Source organism: Zootermopsis nevadensis, unplaced genomic scaffold (genome assembly GCF_977971745.1).
Source record: "Zootermopsis nevadensis isolate Lab colony 2312 unplaced genomic scaffold, Znev_1.0 Znev_ptg000001l, whole genome shotgun sequence".
NCBI classification, from domain to species: Eukaryota; Metazoa; Arthropoda; class Insecta; order Blattodea; family Termopsidae; genus Zootermopsis; species Zootermopsis nevadensis.
In genome coordinates, this window is record NW_028259133.1 from 6,491,420 (window position 1) to 6,506,520 (window position 15,101).

Consider the following 15,101-nt stretch of genomic DNA (forward strand, 5'->3'; position numbering starts at 1 on the left):
TAAAAATTTAATTTACTTTTTTGATTTTTCTTATCAATAATTTACTTTTTGGGAAGGGCTCCATTATACTCTACATTTACCACATTGTTATTACACAACACTTTGAAAGGATGATTTTCCCCTTTCTCTCTATCCTGGACAACTCTGTAAGTTGGACACATTATCGTGGAACCGCAAGTGTCCAAGTTAGAGAGGTTTTACTGTATATCTACCTTTGCTTGTTAGTGATTTTATCTTGTAAAATGTGGCACATCACAGAAGAGATTGGTATCATACAACAGGTACTTCAGCAACTGAAAACGAAAGCCTCGTGAGGTTGGCATTTTGTCATTTTAATTTCAGCTGTATTTGCCACTTTATGCCAACACAGAGTACAAAAATATACGGAAGGGAAGTCACCAGCAGTTTTAATTTGCGGTTTGCTAGCAAGGTAAGTGAAATTTTACCCTCCATTGCATTCCTGTTTTAATGAGACCCGGTATAACATAACCTTGTAAAATTGGTGATCTCACAACCAGCTTCTTTGTAGTAATAAATATGTTATGCATATTTCCCCCCATTTTACACATTTATTCTGAGTTTGCTTCCACATCCTTGATAGTTTGTGGGTACATATAACCACATTGTTGTACAAGCTGATCAGACTACTGTCACTTGGAAAAGAAGCACTGGATGTGTGTTCCTTTCAGAGTATTCGCTGATATTCAATATTTTATTAGTTAATAAACAACTGTGACCCATTCTTCCTAACAAAGATTTTAAACTATAGATGAAGATCCTGAACTCTTTCTATCAATATTAGAAAGTTCTTCTAATGCAATAAGGATATAAAATTATGTTATCAGGGTATTCTGTCACTCTCTATGTTCATTCTGAAACTTCCGGGATGAAGGGCTCTGCTGTATGTACTTCAGGCTCATTAACTTGATCAGCTATGTGAACGTTTAGTAACTTGCTAAAGTAATCTTTCCATCTGTCTATGATGTCATGTGAGTTCGTGAGCAGATGTGTCCTAAGTTTGTACCCCTTCTTGAATTCCCTTATGCCTCTATACAACTCTGTGATGGGTTATTTTTGCTGTTAGTTTCCAGCTTCCCTATCTGATCTTTCAGATAGTCCCTCTTCTTATTCCTCAAAGTTCTGCTGGTTTTGTGCCTTACACTGACATATCTTTCCCTGTTTATTCGTGTATGGGCCAGCAGCCATTTCAATATAACCTGCTTCCTCTGTCTTATCAAACCACGAAGTTAGTACAAATAAATATACTAAACACTTCACCTGAAAAGTAGTACATTTGTCTAATGTAATTAAATTTGTACTTATTTAATGTCTAGGAGACTGCAATTAAACTGAAATTAACTGCCAAGATAGGCATAAGAATCTTTGTTTCCACAATTTATTTTTAATAAAGTAATTATGGTTACAGTATTTAGATTCATTGTGATATTAAGCGTTTTAGCCAGTAAGAGGATGACAGATATTATAACTTATAATATTTATGATAAAAGATATAATAATAATGACCTCTGTTATTTTTCCTCTGTAATTCATGTAGTCTTGGAAATTATTATACTTCATCTTCTTACGATGACAGTCTACATGATGGAGTTCACTGTTTCAACCTGAAAAAAGGAGAATTACATCCATTTGTAGCTTAATATGTTACATACTTACTTTACCGTAACCATTTCGTGAGTGCTATCACATAGATATACGAAAGTGTTTGACTTATACGGTTATGAATTTAAAATGTTTTCTCAAAACTAAATTTATTTCATAATGAATCTGATTCCTGTAGTCATGGTGAATCTGTGCATCAAAGGGTTGTTAGAAGTAAAAGGTAAGGAGATGATGGAAGGGAAACAGGCAGCAGATAATGAAGCAAGTACTGTCCATCATACAAACATTATAGGATTTGAGGTTTTCAGGGTGGTGAAAACATTATTTCTCAGGGGCAGGCTGTCTCATTTCCAGTGTCAGTAATGTCTTTGGCTGTGTAGTATGTGCATTCGTTTTCCTTCTACCCGCTATTCTGTGATGTAGGCAAAGCACACAGTTTTGTCCTTGGAGCACTGATACATTGCACTATCTGGCTATGTTAACTTTATGCCAAGTGAGAAGTACAGAATGATACAGTTTGTCTATAAGGAAGAGAATGTACATCCTTATTGTTGCCAGACTACTTATAAAATATCATTTTCATCAAGCAGTCAAAGAGTTAGGTCATATCGACCTGTTTTGGCCTTGTAGTCTGAAAGTCTCCTCTGCCGTCTTCAAGTGTTTGTTTGTCCACATGGTGTGTAGTTTTTTAATAATTTGGGAAATCTGTCACTAATAAAATAATACTGTAAAAAGAGTAAAAGCTGTTCCACTATACACCATGTAGGTTCTTTGGGGTGAGAGGTAGTATAGCTCCTCATTCTTGACCTTGGCACTATAAATGGGTGAGTGGTCAGCATCACACCCCAGTCGTGCTTTACCCCTGGTAAAGAACCCCGCAACCCATTTGATAGGAGGATGGGTGGGCCCCAGAACTGGTCCGGACACTGAGGATCGAGGAAGAATCCTCTGCCCCTGTTGCGGATCGAACACCGGGTGTCCAGTCCATAGCCAGTTACTATATTTACTGAGCTAAATTAAATTCATATATATTTTTGATGTTAATAATGTCTTGAACTTCACTGAAAAGAGTAGGTCCGGTTTTATTTTTATAATCTGATGACAATATCAAATATTTGTATCATGGTAACATATGCCAAGGAAAATTATTACACATGCTGTACAAGTAGACAAAACATGGAGAGCAAACCTTTGGCATTGTGCACATACTACAGAAACTCATTTATCCCTCCACCATGAAACATTAATTTACTTTGCATTCCTTCTACATTTACAGTTAAAGTTCCTGGGTACAAATATGACACTCCTAACACTCCTGATGTGTGAACAAAAATAAAATCAATAACTTTCTGTGTCATGCAATGAATCATGCAACCTCTTCAACAGAACATGAAAAACAAGTGAACTGCATTAATATTCTCCAGCCAAATGAAGTTTAATTAAACTTTATCCTCAAAATAAAGTTATCCCTGCTCATCCTTGATTCATTTACTATAAACTTGTGAAGAGCCTCTCTTTATTTTTATTTAGTCTCATGGATAAAGAAATGGGAATTCAGTCTACTTCTACATTATGCCAGTTAAAGCAGACTTGCATAGGTACATCTGCATGTGAAATCCTGTCACATAAAATCATGAGGAAGAAACTGTTATACTACTGTTGCAGAATCCAGAACAAATTCTTAAAATCAAGGCTCCCAAGACACTGGAGAAACACAGTTTAGAAATTGTTGTATGTCTGCTGTACGAATCAGAAGACGAGACTCCACTGATTTGGTATGACAGGAAGCTGAAGTGGTTAGTAACACAAAGTTCCTGATACCAACCCCTGCAGAGGCTATTTGTCTTTTCCTGATGTGAAGTTTTCATTCCAAGAGCCTGAACCCATTCACACTTCCAACCTCCAACACCAGTTCCAGGATTCACTGCCATCTGCTGCCAACTTCTCTATTCCGTTCAAAATAATAATTTTATTAACAATAAAACATATCAAACACTCTCAAGCAAATGGATTCTGCTGCATATTCTTATGACTGGACATGGCTTCAACAGTTATTTCTCCAAGAGACCTTACAAACTGATTTCCATTTGAAGTTGTCACTCATCTAAGAGAGGCTCAAACAGCAGTAGGTGCAAAATGACAAATTAAATCACACCAGCCTTTCGTGATTGGAGCCCTACACAATTAGGTATCTTAGTAAACACGCATGGGTAATGTCATATGACATGCTACTAGTTGTCAACACAGTCTCAAAGTGTAAATGCAGATGTATGAATAGAAACGAGTTTCATTCTTTAACTTAAATTCTATTGAAAGAAGCAATAGGAAGCAAATGGCTGAAAACTGGCAATCATACAAACAATGAAGAGTCACATATTCTTTATCCATAAAAACATAGAGCAAATGAAAAAGGAAGAAATAAAATGCAAAATTATACCTATAAACATGCATGGGCAATTAAAAGATATATTATATGTCTATATGTCTTTTATTCATATAACTAAAAAGGTTTAACATTAGTGACAAAGAATCCCACAAACACAACCGATTGTGAGATAGATCAATATGATCCATGCATCAAATACTGTGTTAGTATTAACATAAAATGTATCGATTTGTCACTGGTTCAGATTAAGTATTAGGGACATGCTTCAAATTAAGGCAACAAAAATATGTTATATTCAATACAGGAGCAGTGTTATCTCTGTTGCTAAATTGACTAGGCTACAAGGTGGTACAAATCCTTCAATAATACTATACATAATGGTTTTCTTTCATGTGACAAAGGATAAGTAAATGAAAAGTAAAGTATTCCACTCCCATTCAAAAGGCTTTAAGCAATTCTGAAAACTATGTGTAAAAGTACCATACAGGTATTACAACTATAAGTAAATTATAAACAACTGACAGTATATCCTGAGTAATCCATTCTTTACATTCCTTAATGCTGTGGGGTATCTTGCGGTAGACTTGATCCTTCAGAAGACCTTGGCATCCATTAGATCTGAGGAAATAAGAAAGAATGCAGTTAAAAACACTGTGCATAACACATCAACGTTTGCTGTAGCAGGATGGGTGGTTTCTCCATCCTACTGGAACCAAATGTTGCATATAGCAGGCAGCTGTGAAGCAAGGGAGTTTCATGCAGCTGTTGTGGATTAATCTCAGACCACTAGAGAAGGGATTTCTTCTTCACTCAGTATCAATTCATGAATAATATCTAGGTTTTACAGCAACAATCCTTGAAACCTGTTACAAAATCTGAGACGACATGCTTTATCATGATTGCTCAACTCCTGAACAACCCGCATTCTAAAAGGTTGGAAATGGAAGTTCAGATGCAGAATATGTTTTAATGCTCAGTGTGACATTTCTAGGACTTCAGAATAATTCCATGCTGAACAAATTGGACTGATGAAATGCAGCTCACTGCTGTGATGTTTTCTCTCATGCATACCATTTGTTTTTATCCTTTTCATTTTGTTAGAATAACTGAGCTTATTTAATGCTGCTGTTTTATCCAAGAAATGACTGTGTTCCATGAAGCAGCATAGCCTTTATGGTCTATATGAAATTAAATGTAAGAGCCATGCTGTGTTTGCAAAACAGATTCTGTTTTCACATAACATTTCAAAGTAAAAATGTGTTATTATACATTCCACTCCAGTACAACTTAACATGAGTATCCTGTATGCAGCATTTGTTATAAATGAATACCCTGAAAGCCTTTGACAAGCTGCTGTTAATTTAGCATGTTGAACTCAAAATAGTGTAATTATAAAGTTTCAAAATACATTTGTGTGCCATGCCACACACACATAAATATATTTACTGGTGTTAGTTCAGAAGCGCTTCAAATACACTGGTTTCCAAATTGGTCACGTTTCGCTAAGAGATGAAACCTAGATGAACATTATATATTTATTATTACAGACAATAACTATAAATATGTAAGAAAATATACTGTAATATTTTAAGGTTTATTACAGTCCATCTACACAATTTTTTTTATATAGTCTCTATTTTTATGTAGACAGACCATCAACCTAGCAAACAACATGCAACAGGATACATCCCTTAAAGCTATATGCTGTAATATTTGTTACTGGCAAATATACACAATAACACAGAATGATGTGTTAATGGAATTTCTTCTAACATTATGGACACTCAAATTAAGAAAGGCATGAATCATGAGAACTAGGCAGCAAAATTCAGTGCTACTCAGTGGTAAAACCACTGTACAACTGCGGTGTTTATTCAGCAGTACTTTAATGCCCGTTAATTCTCAGAAAATTTGAGCATTATGGACTGATAATTTTTGGAGGGCCTCATATGTGATAAAACATCTGCCCATGAAAAATACCTTCAGAATGTAAATGTTACGTTAAACACACAAATATAATTTCAGCTCCTACAAACTTCATTAAATATGTAATTATGTTTCAGATAATCCTGTCTCATACTAAATCATTCTTCAAAGGAAGGGAGTCCATTTGTTTTAAGTATAATATGAAATGAGACTAACATTTATTAGTTTCAACCATGCTAAAGATGTCCCTTGTCACCACACCATGACAGTCCTCATGAAACAGGATAAGGTTAGAGGAAACAGACACCATGCTCATGTTCTGACAGAAGAGAGCATTCAAGTATGCTTGATAAATAAGGGAGTGAAATAAATCTTGTATGACTGAGATGTGCGTAGTTCTGCTATTATGGAGTGAAAGAAAGAAGAAAGAGGGGATATGGGGACTGTTTTGCAAAGTGGCAGCTAACTATGAAAGTATTGGAATGGTTTGGGGTTTGATTAAAGGATGGTTCCAGTGAGAACAAGGTCCTACCTCCTCCTCACCCCTCCCTCAAAAGCAATGGGTATATTAGTAAATACGAATGGCAGAAGCTGGCAATCAATGGTTATACATGTAAATGAATTAGCATTAGTTCTAAAAGTTTGTTGTGAATGTATGACATAACAAAAATTATTTTAACATTCCTTTATGAGATAATTTTTAAGACATGTTACACTTGAATCAGATTAATCACAAAAAGCAGGGGCTTTAAACCTATCCCTGTACTATGAGGATGCTTGCCAGACATCAACTTTAGAAGTATCGAACTGTGACAAATGGTCAAAAGAGGTTAAACAGCAATACAAAGTCAGACTTCATAAACTGCAACCTCTGCACAAAATTCCTGTAATTCGATTGAAGTTGTACTCACTATAGTAACAGCGAGAAAATTACACTCCTTTAATTTTTAAATTGGTACTGAACAAATAATGTAAAAGCTAAGGGAAAAAACTTTAACAGACAACATATGTATATGTAATTATGTAGTATCTATAATATTCTATTTAAAAACATACCTCCAATAAGAAAAGAGTCTGACAGCCTTAAAAAAATTGACAAACCTTTTCCTTTCATTCAATAATATTAGCAATAATAAACCTCAATTCAACTAATAATTTATCAATATCCACAATAAGAAAAATCACACAAAGCGAAGTACTTACCTATCTTTACCTGGTGGCACGGGTAAAGCATCAGCATTGCCGAAACATTATCTATTGTTGTGTTTAATCCTTCTGGTGGCTGTGGTACATCCTTCACGCTGCTGTGATGCTAATGAATCTTCAGGTTCCTCACAAGGTTCACACTCATAGAGCAGAATGTATGCATTAGTTTCTAAAACTTCTGACACTGACATGTGATACACTAACTTGTCATCAAACTCAAAGTAATGACCGGCACACATTCCTGCCACTGCAGTATAGTGTCCAGATTTGACTGATAAACCAATGTGCGTGACCATAGAAACTAGATGGTATATAAGTGGCTCTGAGCTATGGTGAGCTGATGAAGGACAAAGGAACCTTGTAATATCCAGTCGTTCTGAAATTGTCACGTGCTTCTCGATCTTCCTTCCCGAGAAGTTGAACCTGTAAAAGACAAAGAATATTACATTTAAATAAGCAAGTAAGTGCGAAGAATCATCAACCATACCTTATGTGAAACACTTTAGTTTCAACTTGTCTAGACATTTATTTACATAACCTAATTTCTTGTTATTGTAATGCACATTATGTTCATATTTACAACTTTCCTCTTCAGTGTTTGAAGTGGAAATCTGTGGTACAATTTTCACAAAACAAAGAACATGAAAATTGTGTTAACCACGGAAATAATCTAAAGAAGATCAAATCACCATTTTATTTAAAACCCAAACATAATGAAAATTATACATAAAAGTGTGAAGCTGCTGCAGAAATTCAAATAAGTATATCACTCTTGCTGAATCCAAAGTAAATTGAGAGAATTGCAACAAATGCCCATAAACTGCATTTTAATGAATATCCATAAATATATCTCAAAATGTTGCATCCATAAGACACTAATCACTTTTTCAAGCAGTTCCGACAAAAGCCAGGTGGAATGTAGAAAACTACTTTTCAAGTGTTGTACTTATTTTTCTCTTGGCAGATGAATCTAATTAATGTTGCTAAGTTAAGTATCATGACATAAATAAGTAGAAAAGGAATGAAGATAACATCTTTAAGACACAAAATTTATATATTCATTATGAAAAATGTGATACTTCTCTAAACACAAGAAAGTGTTTTACTAGACGGAAATATTCTCTTTGGTACTACTAGACATATTTCAAGATGGGTACTAAATATATGAACAAAATTTACCAGAGATTTTGGGTTATATCAGTCTAGAGAATTTGATGTGTGGTGCGCTGAGATTGACTTGTGCAGACAGGAAGAAAACAAGAAACCCAAATATAGTCTCATTCTTTGATACCTTCCAGTCTATCCTTCAAAATAATATAGAAGGAAGTGTATGATGTCTAAAAGTGAAATAAAATACCTCTTGAATTGTAAACATAAAACTTGTGGATTTTTCTCCAAAGAAAATTTCCTTGTAGCCACAACTTTCTTGTTGCATCCTCTACAGTAATAAGCATCATCCCCATCCAGACGTTCGGTGGAGAAATAATCATCTAAAGCATCGTCTACTGTGGATACATGTTCAATATCCAGAAGAAAGTCCTGACAATGTTGGAATGTTGTAGACACTGACCCACATTCTGAACATGTCACTGCAATGGAACAAGAAGATTCTGTTAATATTTAAGTCATAATATACCGATTTTATTTCTTTATAACATCAAAGTTACTTATAATCAGTATTCTTATTTGGATGGAGGGGCAATACTTGCACAGTATTACTGAAGTATCCTGAAGTAATTAATCAAAAACTTCAGTTAAAACAAGATGTTTATCCTTACTTCATTAAGAAGAAATGCTTATAAAATGTATTGTATTGACAGAGAAAATGTCCTCCTTAAAAACTGGTAATATACGAATAACAATCACAAAATTAAAAATCTGCAATACAGCAGATTAGTTTGAACTTCAAAAAGAAATTAAATGTTATAAAATTAAAATAACTGTTCACGTGTTAACATACCTTCTGTTCTAATATAACCTCCAAATATCTGGTTTATTGGGGTTGTTTCTCTGCTGAAAGTGTCAAGCCTGAATAAAAAAGAAAACATTACATCAAAATCTATTGCATACGAAGAAGAATAAAAATTATTTAAAATATTCTTATCAGTCCAGCATCATTACAACACAACCTCAACATATTTTAACAGAAGCAATACATAATCTCTAGGAGTGGAATTACATAAATACAGGGTATTCATACTGATGTAACATGTCAATATTACTGACAAGTTCATTTGTTACATCACTCCTACAAACTGATTGTTTCAGTGAACTGTGAAAGTAAGATTAAAGCTGGTAGCCAGACAGTAGTACGGATGTAAGTTCTAGCCAGATACTAGCACATAACTGTGAATGCAAACAATAATAATGATGCAAGTAACCGTTGATCCGACAATTCCAATGTTGCCAGAATTTTATAGGACTTCATTTTCAAACCAGTATGTTCAAATTTGTTATACATTCTTAGAAGCAGATGACTTCTACTTAAATTAATAAATGTTTTAAATTTTGTGTATTGTATTAGGATTCCGTAAATAATATATACAACAGTCTACATAATAACCTGGTTTAAATAGTTCTCAGGTGCTACAAAGGGAAGGAACAAAATTAATTATAAGTATATTTAAAAATAATTGTAAATATAAATTGTACCTACAAACAAACAAAATTTTTGAAAAAAAACTATTAGTCTCATGACATCAGTACTGCAGCAGACAATCAGGGCATGCTCTCTTCGACATGGAAAAGTTTAAACACAAGACCATCACGGAAATGTATTTGAAAAAGACTTCTGTAACTTTATTATCAACCCAAGGTGATGTATGTTCTGTTATGTGAAAAAATGGAAATACATAACTTAACAGAACAATTTTTATAAGAACTTAATTTTGTGTACATCTTGATTTCTCTCCTTAGTATACTAAATGTAGTTTTCACGTCAATTGACATAATTTATACCAACTTTTGGCAAACAGTTTAAATATTATCACAGAAAATCTTCAAAAAGAAGTGTTTTTGGTAAGTGAAAACTTACCAAAATGTGACCTAGAGAGTACACAAACATATACTAAATAGGAATTATCACCTACACAACTGACTTTTATCATCATTCAATTATGAAGGTTAAAGTCTGAAATGGGAATAGGTTTTACATACTTCTCGCCAATATAGCCTGCGAGATATGCTTCCTCCATGCTGTGTAAAAGATATCTCATAAATTCATGAGCATCTTCTTCCCGGCCATATGCAAAGTGATTGCAGATATCTGTAACACGTAAATAACATTGATTTCCCCAACAAAAATATCTGAACACCTTCACCCCTTTGAGATGGAAATGCATTCCACTTCATTAAGTAAGGTTAACAAATTTAAAAATTTCCTCTATTGGTGCTCATTTGTGTGGCCTCAGCTTAATTACCTCCAAGTTTCAAAGGAAGAAATTTTGAAGAGGAAAAGTGACTAAAGTTAGAAAGAATGAATGAAAACTGGATCTTCACTTCTTATGCAGGTATTCTACTATGAATTCTGTTCTGTCAGTTTTTCAAGTCTAAACACTTTTAACATGTAAAACCTGCCTGAGCAGGGAACACTTATTTCATGTTTGTATTCATCAGTACTTGAGCACCTGAAAACTTGTCAGATTAAACTGCCTGGCAATAAATTATTGTCTACTATGAAAAAAGTACGAAAATATTTGTTAGAGTGCACGCTTTGTAATATACAGGGTGTCCCAGAAGGAAAGGTCAAAATTCTGGGAGACCATAATATAGGTCATTCTAAGCAAAAAATTGTATATGTACACGTGTTCTATTCTGAACGGTTTCCGAGCTACAGCTATTTCACTGTACGGTTGCAAAATTGTCGATAAGAAAGAGATATTACGTACTGTTTCTAATACCGGTATTTATTGTTCAAGTGAGAAAGGTGGTACAGTTTACCTAGTATAATACATTTTCGAATATTCCACCGTCAACATCAATGCACTTTGCAACTCGTGTGAGGACATGGCGTATTGCTCGTCTGAGTGCTTCTTGGCCTTCGTTTATGCGGGCGATAACATCCAATAGGGAAGGGCAATTTGTTTGTGTGTCATCAGTCTTCCGACTGGTTTGATGTGGTCCTCCATTTTCGCCTATCTTGCGCCGATCTCTTCATTTCCATATATTTTTTGCAGCCCACATCCTCAAAAATCTGCGTCACATTTTCCAATCTTTGTCTCCCCCTATAATTCTTCCCTTCAACTGTTCCTTCCATTACCAAATTAATCTATCCGGGGTGCCTCAGAATGTGTCCCACCATCCTATCTCTTCTTCTCGTAAGATTTTTCCATAGACTCCTTCCTTCGCCTATCCTGTCTAAGACCAGCTCATTTCGTACTTTATCAGTCCACTTAATTCTCAACATCCTTCTATAGCACCACATTTCAAATGCTTCTACCCTCCTTCTTTCTGGCTTTCCCACTGACCATGTTCCGCTTCCGTATAGCGCTGTGCTCCAAACATATAACTTCAGAAAAATCTTTCCTAATCCCAGGTCAATGTTTGACACTAGTAGACTTCTCTTTTTGAAGAAGGCTCTTTTTGCTTGTGCTAATCTGCTTTTAATGTTATCCTTGCTTCGTCCATCTTTTGTGATTTTGTTTCCTAAATATAATTCTTTCACTTCTTCTACTGTGTCTTTCCCAATTTTGATATTTAACGAATCATTATTCTCATTTCTGCTGTTCCTCATAAAACCAAACTACTGTACAGTGAAATAGCTCTATCGCGGAAACCGTTCAGAATAGGAAGCATGTACATATACACATTTTTTCTTAGAATGACCGATACTAAGACCTACCGGAATATCGACATTTTCTCCTGGGACACATTGAATATAAAAATTGTGGTCTATTGCAACATAAAATTTCACACGCAAATCCAGTGGTTCATCAATTATCACCATCATTAAGCAACCACAGCCTTTTTGTTTTAAATGCTATATTTTTGTGTAAAATGTAACAACACAGAATTTTCAAGACCCTGTATTGAAGAGAACTAGTGCTTCCTCCACCTCACAATTTTCGTTGCCATGTTGTCTAGTGGTATGATATTCATACCAAATTTCATGAAAATCCATCTATAGGCTCAAATGTTATTGGCAGAGACAGACACAAGCCTGTTTTTTCTTATTTATGAAAAGCGGGAAAATAAAAGCATTGTAAACAATTGAACAGATAAGAAAGGTGAACTTAATATGAGACACATTTCTCGCATGGCTAACTATCTTATACTAAACCAAAATTGGTTAAGACTTACATTTCAGTCTTCTGTAAATGAGAATTGGCTTAATTACAATGCCTAATATATTTTGTGATGACTTATAAGTGCGGTACATTGCACAAATAATGCAGTCTCCTATACTCTCTCCATCTGTAACAGAACATAGAATTATTACATTACACCACAGAGAGACAACCAATAAACGTGAAAGTACGCTGCATCGACTGCAACCATACTCGTAGCTGCATCCTTCTTGAGCAGCTAACAGTGAGTCAGATGACTACAGTCCACAACAACACACCCTATTTCTTTAAGAGACTTTCAATGATGTCCTATCTAAACATTTTTTCTCTCTCCCGTACGTGTCCCACCAATCTCATCATCCTAATAGAGAAAAGTAGGTAGCAAGCATTCCCACAATGCAATTTTGCTCTTAAATTTTTCTTCACTGTAATTGTGACTTGTTTCAGCCAATCCTGACTTAAATTTTGCCATAATTCTCAAATATTTATTAGCTATATTTCTATTATAAATTCATCGTTAATCTGATTACAAGACATGAACACATTCTAAGTTTTCTAAACGTTCTCTTCTATACCATCTACCCAAGTACTGACCTTCGGAGTTACTGTGTTTTTCTCTATGGTATTTGTGGTTTAGCCCAACAAATTCACGCCAGGACCATAGACCACACAATTCCATTTTCCCTTTCCCATTGTTTTCTTAGACCATTGTAATGATGTATTTTAGAGAAAACATGGAAAGCGATGCTAATAAGGCAATTCCACGTTCCAAGCCATTCTGAACAGGAAATATGTGAGACAAAATTTTACCTTTTTCACTTTACTATGCATTTTATCTGCACACATTTTACTTGGACCAACTAGTTTCACGAAAACAAAAGTTTGTCTTATCACAGACATTAACGTCAACCCACTATTTGGGACAGAATACTCACTACATTCTTGTAAGTGACGGCTCTCACTCTGCAGCCAGTTAACAAACGCTGGTACGTGGAACAGGGCCTAAAATCAAATAGAAGCAGACCCCGACATAAGTCGAGAGCTTGGAATTTAGGAAGCAAATACTTTATATAAATGAAATGGCTATATTATATTTTTAATTAATATGTAGTGGCTGTGAAGATTTTCACTAATCATTTGAATCACGTGGTGCAGTGTATCACTCACATACTTACACGTAACTGCCTCTTCCTGACTGCTCAATCTCAAAAGCAAACGCTGCTAAAATTATTCACATGACAGTGACATTGTGTTAAGTTCTTGTTCATGCTGATTGTGTGTGTAAATAGCATGCTTTTATTTTCTATAGGAATTATATGCGAAAGGTGGTGACTGATGCAGTTATGGTTGGTAGCCGGATAACCGTGTCAGGAAACACATTGTAGTTACTACACTTTCAAGTAGATCACTGAGAAAATATAATTCCAATAACAGATGGAATGTACATTTCGATCTGAAATCTGTCATCTGTGTGAAGGAAGACAGTATATTTTTTGGAAACCTGTGACTCAAATATTTATTGATGAGAGCGATGGTTTATTCCAGTAATCATAAAGCACTTGAGTTTGTTTACTACATGCGTGGCAGTTGTACATTTTTTATAATTTAAATGTTGTAATCTGAAATCAGGAATAATTATAAATAGCTGTTAAAAAGGAAGATAATTGTACGATTTTGTTTAATTTAAGAGTTATCTGCACTTGTGACACCTGTCCCGCAGATATTTCAGTAATTACTGTAAGACATACATGTCTTTCCTAAACCAGATAAATATTTCATGTATTAATTAAGATCTTTATCGCTTAAACTTCAGGCCAATTTACTTAACCTATTGATTGAAGAGCTTAAACAGCAGGGTACAGCCTAAATAAGAGTTCCATACAAAACTTATTAACTGCACGCTGCACATGGCGAAACATTCTATGTTAACAGCATTAACAGCATGCATTATGTGCTACAAAATAAAAAGTAAACAATTTCTTAAATGTCGTTTTAAAACAGAATTTTATTTTTGCATTTAAGTTTTTAAACATTATCACACTGAATAATGTAGAGCTATAAGTATACAAAATAGCAAGTTTTAATCATGTAATTGTTTGTTCGTAATACATCAGTATGATGTTAACTACGCCTTGGGTTTCTTAAAAAGTTGTGACTACAGTCATTGAATTTCAGTGTTTTTCTTTTTAAATAAAGTATTTAAGTCAGATCAAATCCACAGTGATCTGCAAAAACCCAATGTATACAAACTTTGTTCTTATTTTTCATCATCTTGTAGAAGCTGAGTATAAACATTTTCAAACACAGTATATTCTCCAACAGTTTCATTTCAGTCCATATATTATCTTTGTAGTGCTCACTGGATTTACAAACCATTTTGACTAAATTCCTAGAGATTATTCAACTTAACTTTTTCTACTAATTTGTGTATAAGCCTAAAGACATGATTTTAATTATTTTAAATTAAAATACACAGCAATGAAACATGCAGAACAATTTCAAATATACCTGCAGTGATGAATTGATGTAACAAGTGTTTCCAAAATTAACCATTCCTGCTCCTACGTAATGGGTTTGTCTCCAGCCCAACTGCACAAATTCTGCTGGGAAAAGTGTCACTTTTGCTGCTGGCATTTTGGAATCAGGTACAATCATTGTAGCAGTGCTGTTAACTGAAA

The 15,101-nt window shown here is 34.5% G+C and overlaps 1 protein-coding gene across 10 annotated transcripts in view; it reads right to left on the bottom strand.

The window, feature by feature from the left end:
* LOC110829278 (ubiquitin carboxyl-terminal hydrolase 36) overlaps nt 1-15,101 on the bottom strand; it is a 33,867-nt gene that overhangs the window by 1,777 nt on the left and 16,989 nt on the right. For 9 of the 10 annotated variants that reach the window (XM_087360926.1, XM_087360828.1, XM_087361029.1 and 6 more), the window contains 10 exons: nt 14,932-15,095; nt 13,359-13,425; nt 12,437-12,550; nt 10,295-10,403; nt 9,099-9,166; nt 8,496-8,727; nt 7,136-7,561; nt 4,529-4,624; nt 1,525-1,622; nt 213-293 (listed from right to left, as the gene is read on the bottom strand). In XM_087360926.1, the coding sequence (XP_087217052.1) occupies nt 7,183-7,561; nt 8,496-8,727; nt 9,099-9,166; nt 10,295-10,403; nt 12,437-12,550; nt 13,359-13,425; nt 14,932-15,095 (1,133 nt within the window). In that variant the 3' untranslated portion in view covers nt 213-293; nt 1,525-1,622; nt 4,529-4,624; nt 7,136-7,182. The remainder of the gene's footprint in view (nt 1-212; nt 294-1,524; nt 1,623-4,528; nt 4,625-7,135; nt 7,562-8,495; nt 8,728-9,098; nt 9,167-10,294; nt 10,404-12,436; nt 12,551-13,358; nt 13,426-14,931; nt 15,096-15,101) is intronic. The other variant, XM_087360884.1, reaches the window with a different exon arrangement.